The sequence below is a fragment of the Arctopsyche grandis genome, chromosome 7 (assembly GCF_051622035.1).
Source record: "Arctopsyche grandis isolate Sample6627 chromosome 7, ASM5162203v2, whole genome shotgun sequence".
NCBI classification, from domain to species: domain Eukaryota; kingdom Metazoa; phylum Arthropoda; class Insecta; order Trichoptera; family Hydropsychidae; genus Arctopsyche; species Arctopsyche grandis.
This window is the reverse complement of record NC_135361.1, coordinates 30116347-30129542: the sequence shown is the minus strand read 5'-3', so window position 1 is coordinate 30129542 and position 13196 is coordinate 30116347. Positions and strand designations below refer to the sequence as shown.

At 30.6% G+C, this 13196-nt stretch overlaps 1 protein-coding gene across 4 annotated transcripts in view; it reads right to left on the bottom strand.

Annotated features, from left to right (window-relative positions):
* Positions 1–8310: 8310 nt before the first annotated feature.
* LOC143914328 (neuropeptide CCHamide-1 receptor-like) overlaps positions 8311–13196 on the bottom strand; it is a 53343-nt gene continuing 48457 nt past the window's right edge. For 2 of the 4 annotated variants that reach the window (XM_077434515.1, XM_077434514.1), the window contains 3 exons: positions 9862–9999; positions 9190–9321; positions 8555–8689 (listed from right to left, as the gene is read on the bottom strand). In XM_077434515.1, the coding sequence (XP_077290641.1) occupies positions 8602–8689; positions 9190–9321; positions 9862–9999 (358 nt within the window). In that variant the 3' untranslated portion in view covers positions 8555–8601. Of the gene's footprint in view, positions 8690–9189; positions 9322–9861; positions 10000–13196 lie in introns of all 4 variants that reach the window. The other 2 variants (XM_077434513.1, XM_077434512.1) reach the window with 2 other exon arrangements.

Below are 13196 nucleotides of genomic sequence, written 5' to 3'. Positions count from 1 at the left end.
GGTCTATTTGTAAGGGTATATATTTTTGGTTTAATACATATGTACATACATTCCATCGCTGAATGGAGTAATGTAATAATTAGTTGGTCTGGTGACTTAAATGCGCGAGTCGGTTCACAGTATGGTGTCAAAATCATACAAAAAATGTATAATTTTGTATTAAACTAGAGTTTATTTGATTTAATTATGTATGTATGAATTTACATATACAGTCACGGTCTCAAGAAGTGGAACATCGAGATTATGCGTGAAATTTCAACATAAAATGTGTAACATACTTAAAACCAACACCCAAAGTCGTTAAAATAGTAGATGATATTGTAGTGCACTATTTAAAAAAGAGAAGTAATAAAAATATATTACAGAAAGGGGGCGAGACAAGTTTAATGGCTGTTTGATTTTAACGAAGGTGTGTCGATGTCGCGCAAGAATGATATTTGGAATTAAAATAACAGTTTACATGTACATTTTTAATTTTATTTCGATCATATAAACTATTTACATATTAATATATAATAAATTATTATTTGGTTGCGGCTCCTTTTGATTTTATCACAGCTTTTATTCTACTAAAACTCAAAATTTCAGTCGGGAATTCATCGTACAACACTTTTCTATTGTTTCCTTTAAGAGGGCTGTACACCCGAAACCTTAATTTTGTTACCGTTCCTTTCTTCGATATATATATTGAGTGTATGTATATATTGAGTGAATGCGACAATACATATATATTGAGTGAATGCGACAGTTGCGCTTCGACCAGATAAAACGTATTTTAAATTGACAAAATCGAGGTTTCGTATTCTCGTATTTTCTCCTCCAAAACTGGACCAATTTTTAAAAAAAATTCATCATCGGTATGAGAAAGATACTTTCTGTGCATCTATCGGCGTATTTTTATTTTAAATCGACCGTTAAATAAGCACGCTGGACTCGTTTCGTAGGTGTATAAAAGAGGCGATTTTATAGATGTTTGGCGGCTCCTAGCTCCTATAAAATATAATTAATCAAAAAAATAAAACGATAGATGCACCCCAATGGTAGATATCCATAGCATATTAAAAAATAATTTCTCTAGTGCCATGATTGAGGAAGGGAGAAGTATAGTACGTTTGTATAGACAAGGCGCTGCTGTCCAGCCCTCTTAATGAGTGTACAGATATTATGTTATACATATTTATTAATCCGGCACTTAATAGCTATCCAGAGGTTTTCTATCAGGTTCAAATCAGGACTATTTCCTGGCCAAGTTAGTGTGGATTTAATTTCAGTAGTCTTTGATGTGAGTTAACTATAAATGTCCAAACATACTGAATCGAACAGCACGTGCACGTTCCTGGTCACCTGTGGTGAAAAATTATATCTCACACTGTATAGATATTTTTTAGACACGTTTCTCATATATTTCTTCAAATATGGGAATCGCCGTTATCGATCACTTTCAAAAGTAAGTCAATACAAGGATAAAATATCACCAAAAACACTCGGGGGGGTGATTTTTGGTCTGGGTGCAATATAATAGATTATGCGTGCTAGCGTTTACTGTACATGTGCAAAACTAAAAAAACCCCTGCGTGTCTGCACTCTAATTTTCATTCTAAAATATGCAATTCCTATTGGTCAGAGAATCTTAGCTGAATGATAGGTAACGCATAGTTTTCTCCTTACTGCAAATAGCTAGTATAATAAAATTTTTAGTAATAATACTAGTTCGGCCTAGTGACTTGTAGTCAGTTTGTAGTAAATCAATCGAAAATGCTTGAAAACTTATGTTAATACCGGGTTTTGACACGTTATTGGTATGGTGCTACGTTACGAGTAATGTCCGAGTGACCAAGTGCATGCACTCGTATTGTGTCAACCCGGTATTTGCTTGAGCTAGGTTTGTATAATTCATTTCATTAGTATTTGCAGTTAACAAATTTTCAAACTTGACATATTTGTTGATAAAATTTTACAATCCTAGAAAATATGCAATTCTAGAAAGTCAGAAAATCTTAGCGTAGTTTTGTATTCGGTCTTTTCTGCTAATGATAAATGGAACAATTGTTAATTTCAGAATGCAAGTAGTACTAATTTGATGATTGCTCAGTAATAAAATGTATTTTTTTGTACCTATTATGAATTTAGGTAATAATATAAAATAATTATGTTTTTGCTGGGGAAAAATAATAGATTAATTTTATTCGTTTATAAGCAATTTTTCATTCGAAATTTATGTATGTTTGTACTAAATGTGTTATAAAAAAAATCATAAAAAATTGCATGCATATGTATTATATTTTAAATGAAAGTATTAAAAGTATGACGCGATAAAATTTTAAGGCATGTTAAATTTATTCATACAATAAGTACAAAGAAAATTAGATTTTAACAGTGCGAAATGGTTGAAGGTTTTATTTTATAAAATTTAAACTCTTTATTAAACCAAATTAATTTTAAAATTTTATTATTATAATTAAATTCAAGTAGGCTATTTACTATAATAATACGAAAAACGATGTTATAATTTTAATTTAAATCATAATTTAATCGACGCTTATTGAAAAATGTGAATATCAGACCTACACGTCTACCTTTAAATATATATACATATTTATATATATTTATTTTATTTTACATAGATATATATATATCAGGAAGGCTCGACAGGAAGACTCCAATGCGCCGTCCTGGATAATTAATTACAAACAATGCAGCATTTTATTATTACATAAATCAATGTATTTCTTGAAGTTGAAGAACATGAAATAACAATTAATTACAGAATTAATCCATTGAGACATCTATGGACTCCGATTTTGTACATTATTTTTCCAAATTATACACACAATAAATACAGAAGATTTGTGACAACAGGAAAGATCATTTTTTGCCAATTTTGAGAAACCGTTTCAAAAATGATCAGATAAAATTGGCAATCTCTGATAAGAAACGATCGATATAGAGTCACAAATACCCCCAAATCTAACCAGCAGTATGGCGGATCGAACCCACTGATCACTTGGTGCTAAACATACACGCTACCGTTTAAGCCATAATGCTGGCTATATACATATATATATATATATATATTTGAAGAAATTAATACAATTAAGTATTATTAAATGATGGTGAATTTTTTTTTAAATAAAATATTAATTCACACGTACTTCTGGAATGAATTTTAATACCGAATAATTATTCAAAAATTTAAAATTGCTAATTTATATTACGATAACGTCACTTTTGAAGCTAATACATATTTATTAGCATTTAAAATAATCAAAAAATACATATGCATTTCCATTTTAACAAAGCATCATCAATAACGACCCTAAATATGTACATATGTATACCCATCATTTCGTCAATTTGTCTGTATAATAAATTTAATACTATATTTTATTAAAAATTTGCAGCATTAAATACGTACCTAAGTACACGTACGAATTAATATTATCATCATCATCACCACGGTGCAAAATTTAATAGCGCAATTTCGAGCACATATGCGGGCGTTAGTATCGCTCGCGTGCCGTTCGAAAGTTTGAACTATATTATGGACCCCCTAACATGAATATTTGCCATAGAATTCGAATCGATACAATTCGGCCACTTTACATAGTTGACCATGAAACGCCGAGCTGTTTTTGGCGAACACGAAAAAAAATATAAAACAAAAAAAAATCACAAGATGACCTTGGCCATTTTCTCGATAGGGGTGGTTATGTTGACCCCCGACGATTTTATTTTTTCTCATTTTTTTTCGATCGTGTAAACGCTTATTAATCATTCGTAATTAATTCTTGCGCCGTGTACAATGGTGCGATTGTGTAATAGGAATAGATTTATGGTCGGATACTTTTGAATATTAATGCGATGACGAATGTGATTTTGTTCCCCTGATCTGATGTTTATATTATATTGTAGCATATGATAAAAAGAGCCGCCGTTATAATTGGTTTTCGAGGATTATCTCCAGGCTTAAGTGCTGTCGGCTCACAATGGAGACCCTCAAATGGACTTAGTGGTCGGTAACGGCATTCGGTCACTTCCCGACAGCGCGAAAGCGTGGGACTGCATGTCTAGACCGTGGGACTGCGTATATGGTACGTGACTATAACAATAGGTAAACAATCACGTCGAGGAAGATGCAGTGAGCGACCTGCCCTTTATAAGCAGGTACTTAGGCCATATGAAGGTATTTTGGACGGAGCACAATAAATACTGTGAAGTAACTTTGGCCTTTTATTTGGATCCTTCACCCACCCCTACGTAACAATATCATCATCAACATCATCATCATTATCATTATCATTATGTATCTACAGCCATTCGCCTTCCACTGCTTTGCGCAATTCTCATCCACTCACTCTACACTTTTTCCTAATTTAGTCTACCCATCTTCCCTGCGGTCTTCTTTTTACCCTTTTGCATTCTCTCAGGTACCATTCTAGCCTTTCTTTTGTCTAACTTTCATCCATTCTTCTAGCCCACCCCATTGCCTTTCAATATTTTCACTCTATTCGCTATATCCACAACCCTTGTCATACTTCTCACCCACATATTCCATTTCCAGTCTTTCCTCGTTATTCCAACCATACAATGTTTCATACTTTCATTGAGTGCATTGAATTTTGTGTTTAAATTTGGCGTTCAATGTCTAAGTTTCACATCCATACGTCATCAATGGCAAAACACAATAATCGAACATCTTTTTCTTCAGACAAAGTGGCATTTAATTATTTAGTCTCACTTTACACTAATATAATGATGATTGTTCGTACAGACGTTACCACGATAATATGCAGTTTTTTAAACATAGATTTACTTTCAAGTGCACGAATGGGTGCACTTGCTTACTTGTATTATATAAAAGTATATCTCACTGTATGAATTATTGCTTACCTGTAGACAGGTCGTGGGCTCAAATCCCGAACAAATACGCTGCTGGCGAGATCTTGGTATTTATTAAAAACACAGATCGACCGTCTCCTGCTAAGATTTTCCGATTTTTCTCGCTTAATTGTTGTGACGGATCCGATAACTCAGTCTCCTCCTCCCCAGTTTTTCGCAAATTTGAGTTTTTAGCATATCGAATTTGTTGATTCTTATAAATATGCTACCTACTTAATTTGCTGTAAATCAAAATTTGTTGGTTGTACCAGTTTGTCCATAGATGTCTCAACTGTGTTCTATATATAATTGTACTGTAATATTTAAAATTGTTAGCACTTGAGTATAAAAAATAGTCTAACCATATGTGGCGCCTTGGGGTAATTCCTGTCATGGCCCCTATGATAGAAACGTATGTAATAAATAAATAAATAAATAAAAATAAAAACTGGCCGGATTGCCGGCATTGTTCAAGTTTTGCTCATTTTAGAGCATTTGTCGTTTTTAAAATGAAAACTGTTGATTTTTATAGTGTTCTAAATTTAATTTGAAATAAATAAATAAATTAATGTTGAAAATAAAATTCATAAACATTCATATTTTTATAATTGATAAGATTGATTGTGTATTTCATTTCTCCATCAACATACATATATTTAATTTTTACCAAGACAAGTTGCGACAAAGTGACATCTATGGCCAAATGTTTACACAAATACTCGGAATTAAATCGGATTTTAGTAATTTGGATATAAATCGCCCAACTTTAGTTGGCAAATTAAAATTGAACCGCATCATATTATGACAGTGGAAGATTTATTATTGATCATAAAATTGCTTGTAAGAAGGCCTTGATCTTTTGTGGTAAATCTAAAACGTTCGTCCATTCTTATGTAATTTTTTGAATTATCGAAAGCTTTTTTATTCAGTTTTAATAATTACAAATCAATCGGAAGATTGTATCAAAGTCTAGAACGAGAAATTGCCTTGATAAATCAACAATGTAGGAATTGTCTTGATAAGTTGTACAGCTAGTATACCATTTCTTGCATTATTACAAACTATTTTTAATATACTTGACTTGGCAGCATGTATAAAATCGGATCGAATTTCTTTTACAAAACATTTATGTATTTATAAAACGTGTTCAGTTTTTATTTCGTTAAATTTTTATATTTTATTTTATTTTATTTTATTAATTGAAAAATCAACAGACAGGATGTACATAGATATGTATAAAAAAACAAATAGTAAATAAATAATAAATGTAACATCCGAGTCCAATAATAGATTTTTACAAAAATGAAAAAGATAAATATAAGGAAAACAAATTAAAAAGTAAAGAATAAAGGCATGACAAAATATGTAGTACATTGCATAATTAAACTATAGTATTAAAATATTTGGAAAAGGTTATAAAATAGAATATAAGAAGAAATTGAAATTTACAAATATAAAACAAATGAAAAAGGTAAATACAAAATAAACAAATGAAAAGGAAAAGAATGAAAGCTATAATATGATTAAATAGCACATTACATAACTAAACTAAAGTATAAAATATTGGAAATATTGGAAAAATAGAATAGGAGAAGAAATGAATCAATCGGTCAAGATTCTCTTGATGTTAGACCTGAATTGATGTAGGGAAATACCAAATAGATCAACCTCATACAGCTCTCCGTTAAACACACGATAAACGCGCTGCAGATAAAAATATTTTTGGGAATTAGTATTGAAAGGATCAAGTGAAAAGAGTGAAACGCGTCTAGAGTACCGAACTGGGATTCTGAAATTAACCTTATTCAGTAAATCAGAACAATCAAGGAGACCATTTATGAGCTTAAAGAAGAATATAGCATCAGTATGTCGTCGCCTGACAGAAAGATTGTCAAAAGAAAGGATTTTTAAAATGTCGGAAACAGTAGAATGGGTATAGGTAGGAAAAAGGTAGCGTAAGGATTTAATAAATTTAAGTTGAACTTTCTCAATACAATTAATATGGGATAAATAAAAAGGTGACCAGATAATTGAGGCAAATTCAAGGTGAGACCTTACAAAGGAAAAATAAAGTAATTTTAGTACATAAGGATCATTAAAAGGTTTTGTTGAGCGGAGTAGGAATCCAAGAGATTTAAATGCTTTGTTGGTAATAAAAGAAATATGTTCAGAGAAATCTAGTTTATTATTGAGTATTACACCAAGATCCTTAATAGAAGATGACGTGTAAAGGATTGAATGATTTAATTGATATTGATTAGTAATAATTGACTTATTTCTAGTGAAATTTAAAATAGAGCATTTTTCTAGATTAATAAAAAGATCATTATTTAAACAATATATAGAGAATCTATCTAGATCGTCTTGTATCTTATGACAATCGTCTATGGTGTATATTGGTTTGTAATTTTTTAAATCATCAACGTAAAGAAGTATAAAGGAATGTTTGAAGATGTATGAGATATCATTAATATAGAGTAAAAAGAATAAGGGACCTAAATGCGACCCTTGTGGGACACCGGAAGGAATATGTCTAAGTGATGATCTAAAACCATTGAGAATTATGATTTGGTGACGATTTAGTATATATGAAGAGATCCAACGAAATAAATTTCCTCGGATTCCGAGGGACCAAAGTTTATTGAGTAATAGGTTGTGATTGATTTTATCAAAAGCTTTAGAGAAATCCGTATAAACGACGTCTATTTGGATTCGTTTGTCCATATAAGATGTGAGAGTACTAGTGAAATTAAGCAGGTTAGTCTCTACCGATCTCCCCTTAAAAAAACCATGTTGTTCAGGTATAATGTAGTTTTTGAAATTGGAGAAAAGGAAATTATAGATAATTTTTTCAAAGATTTTACTAATGACAGATAGTTTAGATATAGGACGGTAATTCTCAATAAGATTCTTATCACCTTTTTTAAAAATAGGGGTGATGTAAGATAATTTCCAATAGTCAGGAAATTTATATAAGGCTTTGAAGGACTCAAATATAACACAAAAGTCAATTATAATATACTTCTTTAAAATTTCAAGCACGTGTGTATAATTTGCAATTAGGGCTTGAAATGATGTAGTTTTGGATTAATATGTTTAATTTATATAAAAAAGTACAAAAAGGCGAGTGACTGTTTTTGGTGATCAAATACTACAATTGGGAGTGGCCGAAATGGGTGAATGGGTCCGAAAATGAGGTCGACTTGTAAAAACATGCGATTATGGTGAAACAAATGTAAAAAAATCAATGCTGTTGCAAGGGGAAGAGTGTTTCGAGAAAAACGCAACACGATTGGGTCATTTTAACACCCCCCTCACGTGTGTGGACCTTAATGTGTTAACGGGCGCGCCTAAAACGCGACACGTATTCGCAAATACAATGCGTCTAATTATTCTTAATAATTAATAATGAAACAATTAAAAAAAAAAACGGAAAATTGGATAAGTTATGTATTTACGTACACACATCACACATATAATAAAATTTTATTTTAATAATTAATTGTAGTAATTGATATAGTAATTGTTACATATATATTTCCACGTCACATTCAGAATTATATACACTATTTTTATTTGATTATGTATTGATAATTTATGTCAATTATTTACACTTTATTAAAGTTCTACACAAATGTTGCAAAAGTTCATTTTTTTTTTCAATATGATTTTTTTTCAGTGCATAGAGGATTAATCGTACTCCTGCCAGCTGAAAGATTGTCCTCAGATGTTTGCTGAAGATCTTCTAATATCTTCCAGTCTACCGTTGCGAATATTGTTGATTGTTGTAAATGTGCGATCACTCTGTCCTCTGCAAAATTTAAATTTAAATATTTTAATAATAACGTACTATAAATTAAATATAAAGAGCCATCTATATAAAAATAATAAAAACTTTATAAAAAGAAATAACACAGTTTTATTGTAATGAGTTTTTCTATTTACCGATAGATGTCTATTAAAATTAAATCACCCTTAAATTATTATTTTAAATAAAATTAATAAATTTGTATTTAAATCAAGTATGTTACAAATATACGTATGTATATTTTATAGAAAAATAATATGAAACCATTCTTAGAAATATAAAGATTATTTTTCTATCGCAAAATGGCAATACATTTATTACATAAGAGTTAACGAACTTTTATACAACAACAAAGCGTACGAAAATATCTGCCATATATTATATTTAGATAAAAAACAAACGAAATATGTTACACACATACGTTAATATGATTTATATGTCTGTTTCTTCATCAATAAGGGGAAAAAATAGAGAATACTTCTTTCTTATATTTATTTTCCTACCTCTTGAATTCTATCAATGGAGTCCCTCTCGTCTGAACAGCATTATGCTTATTGGCCACGGACAGAGAGACAGAAGTCCCCCTACAGTCTCTAGCGCTGGCAGGACGACCACTCACCCTGCAGAGCAAGTATCTGGAAAAGGATAATTGAATTTTACATTTTGAAGGGAACTTTCCCGGCATACCAATATCGAGAAAAGACAAACCGAGCTCATTGGCCATGAAATTAATTCCTCTCAATATTCTTTAAAACTTCCCCCAAGCGACGTTTGAAATTAATTTTTAAGCCTCGAAAAAAGAACAGCGGTGACATGACCTTACTTCGTCTGATTCGAATGAGTTTTTTTGTAAATATATCATTAATATTTCCCAATTTGAATATATGTATGTATGTACATGTACATATACTCGCGTGAATCTTTCAGTTTACAAGCATTTAAAAGCGAGTTTAAATATTATTATTTGTCCACACTTGTCCTAGAACTCAACTACCTTACGAAAGCGAAAGTTGCCGTATGTTGACTCGGTGTGATTCAAACTTTAGCCGCTCAGGTAGCCCATTTAAATTTATGTACGCTTTGGGGTTTCAGCGCCGAATTGCGCCGTAAAATCGACTCGTAAAACCCTCCCGAAAGATTGTAAAATTCGAAGGGATTTTATACTCGGTTTTTACCTGTTGAAGTGCTGTCTGAAAGCGCCGCTGACGCAATATAGCGCCATTGGGTTGACGCAACTGTTCATGAATGTCAAGCAAAAACCCACGATGCGAAATGTGTGCCAGAACGCATTGTAGTCATCTTGAGCAGTCGGACTGAAAAATAAAATTGAAAACTTTAATTAATTATTTAACGTACATTTTGTAGGCTTCAATAATATAAAAGCTTTGCAAATAGCATGTACGTGTGTGTGTAACGTTAAAAAGTTTGCGAACCGGTAAGTTTTAATTGAGTTTAATTGAAGAGGAGGATGGAGGATGAATGTAATTGGAAAAGCAGTCCTTTGAGATGTCAAGTTTCGAGAGTAAATTTCTTCTTCAATGATAGTATGGTGAAGATTTTGAGCATTTGTACCTATAATATGTATGGCCAGCAGTAAAGCTCGGTAAATGTGTTAATGTCAATCTCCGAAAGGTTCCCGGGTTCAAGACCTCATTATCTCTGCAGTTCTGCATTTCAAATTTCCCAAGTTTTGCTATTCCTATCAGAGTTTGCCAATTTATCTGATTGTATTGTTGAAACGGCTTCTTATCAAAATCTGCTATTTTTCAACATATGAATATGATTTCAAAATTTTAATCTATAAATTAATATTAGTGGTTTTGTCCGGCTTCGCTTGGTATTTGTAATATAAACCGCTTGAACATCGCTAATCTAATAGTAAGTATTCAAAAATGATTTGGAAAACTGGAAATGAAAAAGTAATCCGGAACAGGAAGTGAAAAAGGCATCCGTATCCGGAAATGAAAAATAAATCCGGATCCGGGATTTAAAAAAGAATCTGGAATCAGAACTGAAAAAATAATCCGGAATCGGAATTGAAATCAGAATCGGGAGTCAGAACTGAAATTGGAATCGGAAAACGGAATCGGAATTGAAATCTAAATCGAAATCTAAATCGAAACCTGAATCGAAAACGGAATCCATATCAATATAGTCGTTATAGAAAATTACATTTTTTTTCTTAACGTCATGGATTCTACAAACCAAAACTTACATTAAACCTTACATAGTTAAAAAGTCTCTTTCGAAATTATATATTAGATGTACAAGTTTAATACCATACGTGTCACTCAGGGTTAAAACCCGTATTGTCAGCATAGGAAAAGTATAAAATTTAAATTAATAGGTAAATATGTAACTTAACTTTCGTTGCTTTTCTAGTCTTTGAATAAACTTCTGGCTATGAATTTGTTTTAGACAGAGACGTTACGACCGACCTTATGATATTTTTTTGGTATTTTAAGATACAACTCTCTCACATTCCTTTATGTGAATTATGTATTGAAACAAATTTTTATAAAATGCAATTTTCGGATTAAAAAAGAGTTATCTATTTAATCATTCAATAATATTTTGATTACTTGAAAGAAAAAGTCTAATTGCTTTGTATTGTTAAAAAAATCTTTATCATCAAATATGTACATATATATGTTGATAAGTTGCTCGATATATGTAAAACAGATACGACAAACAAATTCGGAGATTTTACGAATGGTATTAAGTAATAAGTTGCTTTAAGGGATGTAAATAAAGCGTACAAATTAAAAAAAAAAAAACATTTTTAAACCTAAATGCGATATGACAGCATGTGAAATCACACACACAATTTACTTACTTCAATTTGATTAATGTTAATTTTATTTTTTTTAATCTTTTGTATTCAAATTATTGTAACAATATGTACAAACGTATATGTATACTTTCAAAATTGTCGCTAAAAATAGAATACGAGTATTCTACGAAAACTAGAGGTAGTAATTTGAATAACGAGGTCTTCAAATGACATTTGATCTTATTGCTTACGAAATTAGTCTTAACTAATTTGTTTTCACGATATTAATAGCGTTCGCTTGAAACTGTGCAACCTACGTAATATCAAAGTAAATGTTAAAATTTAATTAACGAAACACCAAAAGGTGTCCAAAACGATGTTTATATTTGGATTATATACTGTCGTTTATCAATATATTATAAGACATATTTTATTGGCCAAAGTTCTAATATATATATATGTACATACATATATATATATATAAAGAGTAAAGAAAGCAACAGGTGTATTATTCAATAGCGGAATATTAAGTTATGTATGTATGTATATATCTTTTATGTATTTTCTGGCCACACTGTCATGTTGGGGTGACCTGTGAAGACACTGTGGTATACTTGTGTATTAAACAAATAAACAAATATATGTTTATTTGTTTAATACTCAAATATATTTTCTTGAAATTATTTCACCACCAAAAATTTTGTCAAAGAATTTTGCCGCGTAATCAGTTAATTAATCCTTTTATCTTCGCAGTGGGGTTGAAATTTGTATTCTAGAAGGGAACTCACATCAACGTTTAATTTGCATAAGTTGGAGCATTCTTTGAAGTGAATAAAATGAGAAAAAAAAATTACAATTTCGTTGCAATTTCGTGACAAATTAATTTTTCATGGAAGTGGAAATCGATCGTGTTTTCTTTCAGAATGAACTCCCTCTTTGATGAATAATAATAATTTTCATCGAGAAGATTCGTTTCATGTCAAATTTGATCGGCTTGATTAGATATTGTTATCATTTATAATTGAACTTTAACTTGATCGACGGAAACGTGTCACAAACTATAAATAATTAATACGCAATTTCCAATTACTAATTTACTAGGTTTGATTGACAATGAAATTTAATTAACAATTAAAATTCTTTCACCGTGTCAAACAAGTTTTGCATTTCGTAAAAATATTTTTAGTGTGGATATTTAAAACGGCAGTCAAACCAATTATGATGAATGTATTCAAATTTTTTTTTAAAAATATTTATTATAAGACTTCCCGAGTTTACTTTTATCATATTCTCACGAATGAACTCATTTAAAATTTCTTTGTCTGTATTTTGTAATTTAAAATTACAATTGTAATGAAAAAAGCCAAATATTAAGCATTTAAAATGTACAAAACAGAAAACATCACTCAAAAGATTTCTTTCACCGAAAATGCCGTTTTCTGAGGAACTTTTTTTTAAAACCGTATCTTATAAAAACTACATAAAAGCATTTGAAAAATGAAAATGGCGACAACTTAAGTCAATTAGAGCGATGCTTCTGGATCTTTTTGGACTCTAAAAATAGAATAGAATCTACATTTACTACATATAGATTGATAGTATGTTGATAATTTCAATTCATTTCAAATAAGCGAAAATGACATGAAAAAGTCTCCAAAAACATATTAAATATATGCAGATATAACATTTACATATATAATTCTTAAATATTTAAAACCCAAGGTTTTTTTTTTTAAA